The sequence below is a fragment of the Egretta garzetta genome, unplaced genomic scaffold (genome assembly GCF_000687185.1).
Source record: "Egretta garzetta isolate BGI_Z169 unplaced genomic scaffold, ASM68718v1 scaffold331, whole genome shotgun sequence".
NCBI lineage: Eukaryota > Metazoa > Chordata > Aves > Pelecaniformes > Ardeidae > Egretta > Egretta garzetta.
Window position 1 is genome coordinate 226,891 of NW_009258544.1, and position 6,277 is coordinate 233,167.

Consider the following 6,277-nt stretch of genomic DNA (forward strand, 5'->3'; position numbering starts at 1 on the left):
GGGGGGGGGAAGAGTTTTCGAAGGAGAACTAAAGGCCGCCCGTTGTTTGCACTGCCTTAAGTGCCTATAAATCCATTACTTAAGGCCATCTAAGACGAGTGGATGCATACCGTGGCCTTCGAGCCCCACAGATTACTCTGCCATCAATAAAGGATGAGGAGAGAATACATAACAGATCTTCCAGCCTTTCCTCTCCCCGTATTTATCTACTACAAAGACACAAGAGCGTTCGACAATTTTTTCCCTAAAGACCCCGGCCTAAGGTGCCAACTGAAAATTACTTCATTGTCTTTTTAAGTAATGGACTCATTAATTCTAATGGGTATTGATTGAGGAAAAATACATTACGTCCTTATTAATGAGCCTGTCCTAGCACAAAGGAAACTCTTGCATGAAATAATGAATTTCCCTGCTAAGTACCAAACAGAACAGGGTAAATTGAAGAGACGGCAACAAAATGCATCTTGCACGTCTGCGGGTGAAGGAGAGGGCCCGCACGCAGCCCCCGATCTCCGCCGTCCACCCCCGGTGCTCTGCAAACGCCAGCGCAGCCCGTGGGCGGCCGCTCCCTCCTCCTGCCTTGTTCAAGGCAAGGCAGGTTTGCCAGAATAAGACCTCAAATTCTGCAAAAATAGTGGCATCCCAACGAAGAGAGCGAGCCCGGGTCCAACCGGAGAGCCGCACGTGTTACGCTTGCTCCGGGCTGAAAATAGACCTTATCTATCATCTGTCAACATCTGCTTATCACACGTCAGCGCTATTTCCCAGGCTCCACAACTGCTTCCATTTCTTTTTGTTTTTTTTTTTTTTGCTTCTATTTTGAGACAGAAGCTGAAAGGCTCGGGAAACGTGACTGCAGCTTCTCATTGCCCTCCACGCATACATCATCCACCCATTTTTTTCATTAAAATAGCGTCGAAAAAGCCACGATGGGGAGAAAACAGAAGAAAAGAAAAACTCCCGAGGCCCAGGAAGGAGATGACATTCTCAGGTGAGATCTTAAGGATGGGAAGTCACGCAGGATAAATGAAAACACAGTAACCCCCGCAAGTCAAAGCTCCTCTGATTCCATCTGTGCAAATTAACGGACGTGGTTTAGCTGCCACGCATTTTGGATAACCCACCTGGAGCGATGAACTGTTTGACGCTGGTGAACTTGGCTTTGTCAGGTACTGTGGACAGAGAACAGCCTTTCGGCACCGTCCAGTCCGCGGGCCTGCCGGGCTTGTCCTTCTCTTCGGCCGTTTCGTACACCTCGATGTGAGGTGGTTTCTCCGTCAGGTTTTTACTGTAGTGACTTAACCCGTACTGTGCAATCTGGATGGGGTAGAAATAGCCTTGAGGTCCCCACTGCGTGGACAACGGCACGCCTACGAGAGAGGCAGAAAATTAGTTTTTCATCACCACATTTTCAAAAAAACCCCCAGCGTTGGCAGCCCTGCACGCTCCTCCTCCTTACCCCATCACCCCTTTACTTCGAGCAAACGAGACCTCTAGGCTTTGCCAGTAGACTTGAGAGAAGTCCTGTCCAAGGGGTGAATTGCTCCCCTGGACACCGAGATCCCTGACTAGACACAAGCGAGCAGATTTGAGTGGCAGAGAAGCCCTTACCATGGTCTTCCATACATTCTCGTTTAATTGTTTACTGACGCATCGCACTTATTTTACAATACATTTAAAATGCCCTAACAGAGCTTTGCCCCCTACCCCAGAGACCACTGAATCTCCGAACGACGTTGCATCTAACACAATCCCTTTAACGCCACATAAATCTTTGCAAATTTAGCGTCTATGTTATTACTAGATTTTGGTAAGAGTTATTTGATGCTAGAAGAGCAATTTACCCAGCATCTACAAATCTGCTCCAATTACCTTGGCTCCCCCAGGAGCACTACAAGCGCAGTCTGAAGCGACGCTTGCAGAAACCAGCCAAGCTCTCCAGGCAACACCAGAATATGCCCCGGTTCTTCCACCCAAAGCTGTCCCTTGCCTTCAGGGCTACTGCTCCAGCCCAGCCGTCCCTGGGATCAACCCTCCACATGGACTCCCTGCCCCAAAAGCTGCCAGCCTCGCAGGAGAGCACGCTTTGTTTAGGGTTAGGGTCATTTTAGATTTAAAAAGCTGCACCGACCCGAAGAACCCCCTGAAACATCACCTCTTTAAAGGATTCAGAGCAGGAAGATCCCAGGGAACATCTTCTGTAGCCCGACGGACTGGATTTCACATGCAAAACGTGTTGTGTGAGCTCAGGCAATCTCACGTAGCCGTGCTTGATATAAAACTTCCACCCTCCGTTAGGATCGTTAGCAGAAGCGCCTGCAGAAAGCCCTGCCGAGCTCCAGGCTCCCCGCCGCCTGCCCTCCACCCGCTCCGGGGAGCCACAGCCTTGAGTTTTGGGTGGACAAACCCTCGTGCCATGACCTGCCTACTGCGTCACCCGCTGCGTGGGAAATGGGAGACAGACTGCGTGGAGGAGGCTTATTTATACCCGTGCCTCCAAAAGCCGGCAAACACGCGATACGTAAGATACGGATAAAACCAGGATTCTCCTAAAGCCCTGGATTTTATTTGGAACAAGTTCCCGACCTCTAAATACGAATCCAAAGCGGGAATATTTCATTGTGACCCTCTTGCAGGGGACCAAGGGTACTCAGTGCTGTAAACCTTCACGTGCAGGTAAGAAAAGAACAAAGATGATGAAAAAAACCAAGTTGGCATTTGCACCGTTTCCCCCCTTGGCAATGTCAAGCTCAGAAACCAATTTCTTCTGAAATCTGGTACAATGAAAAGATTACTTAAACTCAATGTAAAAAGGTACATTTTCATACATATTTTGGTGCTTTGCGTTACTAATAAATATTACTGATGGAGATGTGATGGCTTACTGCTGCCTAAAGAGAAAACCATCACGGGAAGTATTTAAATACCGTGTATTATCTCAGCTCCTGGAAGGCAGCTCGCTTATTAACGCAAAGCATTTTCAGTTAGGGGTGCATTCACTGAGACTGAAAGATGCAAAAAAAAGAAATCTGCTGTAAGAGCTTTACTTGAAATTTATACAAGATGACAAGATTAAATTCTCCAGGTCATAGGACATAACAACACATTAACCTTGCGGAAAGAGAGAAGGTGAAAACATAACACGAAGGCTTTTTCATCATGTAGCAGTATGAGAATCTCTGGGGCTGGAACGATGCAAGGCAAGAGCCTAAAACTGTCTGAGAAAGTATTTTAATATTAAACCCCCTTCCCTACAAACTACGACCATTCCTCTTCTCCCACGTGCTTGCTGGATGCCAATAACTCTTATTGCCTTTACAAAACCCAGGCTCTGGCACCGTGCTTTGCAAGGACCGATCTTAAATCGCAGGCTGCAAAAAAGCAAGGTTTATAGATAAATAACCCCACTGGCGAGCATTAAACTCGCCAGCCTCTCGAGGTTTAAGTAGAGAGCTATGCACAGCGCTTCGTGCCCGCATCAGGCAAGGCACGAGGCTGCCGGATCTGTCCTGCTTCTCAGTTAGTTCTTACCGAATTTCAGCTTTTTGCTGAAAACCATCACAAGGAGTCCACTCCCAGGGGGCATCTCGCGCATCTTCCACATTTCATACAAACACCGGTGGGGCTGCAAGACCTAAGTCCAAGCCCATGCCCAGCAAGAAAAGCAGCACCCATGGCTATTATTCACATTCACAAGCTGTTTTTAGTCGGCGATGACCGTAGCAATTAGAAGGCAAAGCCACCTCCTCAGCCTCTCACCTAAACCCTGAGCAGGGCAACGCTCACACGTAGCGGATGTGTAATTACCAGGATGCATTCGCACCTTGGGGAGAGCCCTGAGTTTCAGAGCCCTGTTTCCCTTCCTTGGCAGAGGTAATGAGGATGAGAGTTAAAAAAAAGTAATAAAAATGTGAGAGTAACCTTAAAAAACCCCAAACCACTGACATACCCTATTCATACCCTGAGCAACCTGATCTAGTTAGCGGTGTCGCTGCTCACTGCAGGGGGGTTGGACTAGATGACCTCTAGGGGTCCCTTCCAACCCAAAACATTCTATGATTCCATGATTCTATGATTTGTTCCCGAGACTCCTTCACAGACAAATTAACTGCATGACATGCCAGGTTTCTGCAGTGACTGTATGATGGGAAGAGCTCATATCAGCACAGCAGAGGATCGCCGATCACTGAGATGCATGAAAATGAATGTGTTTTATTAAGGAAAAGTTGGTCTTTAATTTATGAGGGGTCACAGTGTCACATTCCATAATAGTTTTATAAAGTCATTAATTTTTTAATATGAAACCTGATGAGAATTTTCTGCGATCAAATCTTTGCTGAGACGTGGGAAGACCTTGCGTCCTAATTACCAATTGCACGGTTTAGCAAAAGCGCAAATTGGAAAGGTTTTACCGTGTATCAATTTTATCCAGGGATGCTTCGATGGCTGGAGAGCTTCTTGACCCTTCGGCAGTTCTCCAAAACCGCCCAAGCAACGCAAGGGGACGGGATGTTGTTAAATCTAAAGACAAACCCCCAAATATTAAGCAGCCTGTGAGTGGCCAGGCTGTTCCACAGGTGCTGGCAGTGCTGTTTGGCTCAGGGCATGGGGCTGTATCTGTGCCCACAGGGAAGCAGGAGCCTCCTCAGACAGCAGGGCCAGGCTTTTTTATTTAATTTTAGATTTTAAAATCATTGTGGCTGCCTGACAGATACGACAAGCATCAACAACAACGTTAAAACCTGACAGCAGCACCGTAAGAGAAGCGGCCTGGCACTTCTCAAGTTTGCTGCAACCAGTAAAACCAGAGATCACAGAATCATAGAATAGTTTGGGTTGGAAGGAACCTCTGAATGTCACCTAGTCCAACCCCCAGGACGCAGGACGGGAGCTGGGAAAACCTGGCGTGAAGCAGAGACCGTGCACGATTTCTCCAAGTTTTTCTTATTGAGACTATCACAACAAAATTAAGATCACTTTGCATCTCAGCTGATGGCACCACATTTTAAAAAGCATTTCAACTATTAGAAGGAAATAAAAATACTCAACACAAACCTTCAACACCACTTATGCACTTCACTCTGTCTCGAACCTCTACGTTGTAGCCCTCGAAGGACATGAAGACCCCGTCGGGGTGGTAAGGTGCTCGCTGTGTGTATACTTTGGAGTAGCTATGAGAGAATTCAAACCTGTCATAACCATCGTACTGAGCAATTTTCCCATAAACCTCAAAGTATTTCTCTACCCAGCTGAACGGCAGGAAGACCTCGTTGCCTTCCCTCCTCCCTTTAACGGTGTGCTCGTCATTGATCAGACAGTCAATCTCCTCGTACTTCAGCCCCGGGGCTTTGTTGCTGTTGAAGCCTCCCGCGACGGGGGGAGCCTTCTGCTGCTCCTGGGGCGATGCCTCCTCGCTCTGCATCGGTTCCAGAGCAGCACCGTCACCAGGGTGAAGAGGGCGCAGATGATGATCAGAGTCTTGTAGTTGACCCGAGCTGCCAAGCAACGCATATTCACACCATACCTGCAAAACAGAGAGGGGAGAGCTTTTCAGGTGGGGGTGCTTAAAGCCAGAGCCCTTGGTTCTGTTCATTCGGAGCCCCGGTAGAGCCTGTCCGGCAGGAGCATCACCACGTGCATGCCACGATGGTGTCTGGTGGGAAGGGGACAGGTATGGGGCACCTAGAAGAGAATTTGGGTTTTTCCAGCTCTCCATAAGCAACGAGAGCAAACAGAGTCACGATTCACCCCCCGGCTGCGACAACAGATCGCTTCACCAAATGCAAAGGACGCAAAGAAACAGCGGCGACCGCAGGGCAACGGCTTCTAAATGAAAAGCTTGGTGTTAACGAGGTGCTCAGCAACCACCAGGAATCAGCGAGCAAACTCCCACCAGCCTCAGCACGCAGGAGGAAGAGAAATTCTCAGCAGAATATAACTGCCACCTACCCAGCACCACGGCAGAGGGATTTCCAACAAAACAGCCCTACCATCAAAACCTGAAGCCTAGAAATATCTGTAGTTCACACAGCTGAAATCACAGAGATACCTACTAAAAACAGACGCCTATTTTTGCTTTCTTTTTTTTGTTTAAAGCACAAACTACGACTGTTTTTCTGAGATGAAAACTCAACACTCATGGCTAGATCTATTCTTGATGTTGCCGCACCTCAAATGCACTTTTAAAACACTTAACGTGTACGAGGAGGAGCGAGGGGGCCGGTAACGGGGGGCTTTACAGCCAGAGCCGAGGCGGGGAGGGGGCCAGCGGCCCCGA

The 6,277-nt window shown here is 48.2% G+C and overlaps 1 protein-coding gene across 1 annotated transcript in view; it reads right to left on the reverse strand.

Moving 5' to 3' along the window:
- GLCE (glucuronic acid epimerase) overlaps positions 1–5,511 on the reverse strand; it is an 8,065-nt gene extending 2,554 nt beyond the window's left edge. The window contains 3 exon segments of the mRNA XM_009647260.2: positions 1,125–1,370; positions 5,056–5,418; positions 5,421–5,511. Of these exon segments, the coding sequence (XP_009645555.2) occupies positions 1,125–1,370; positions 5,056–5,418; positions 5,421–5,511 (700 nt within the window).
- Positions 5,512–6,277: the final 766 nt, after the last annotated feature.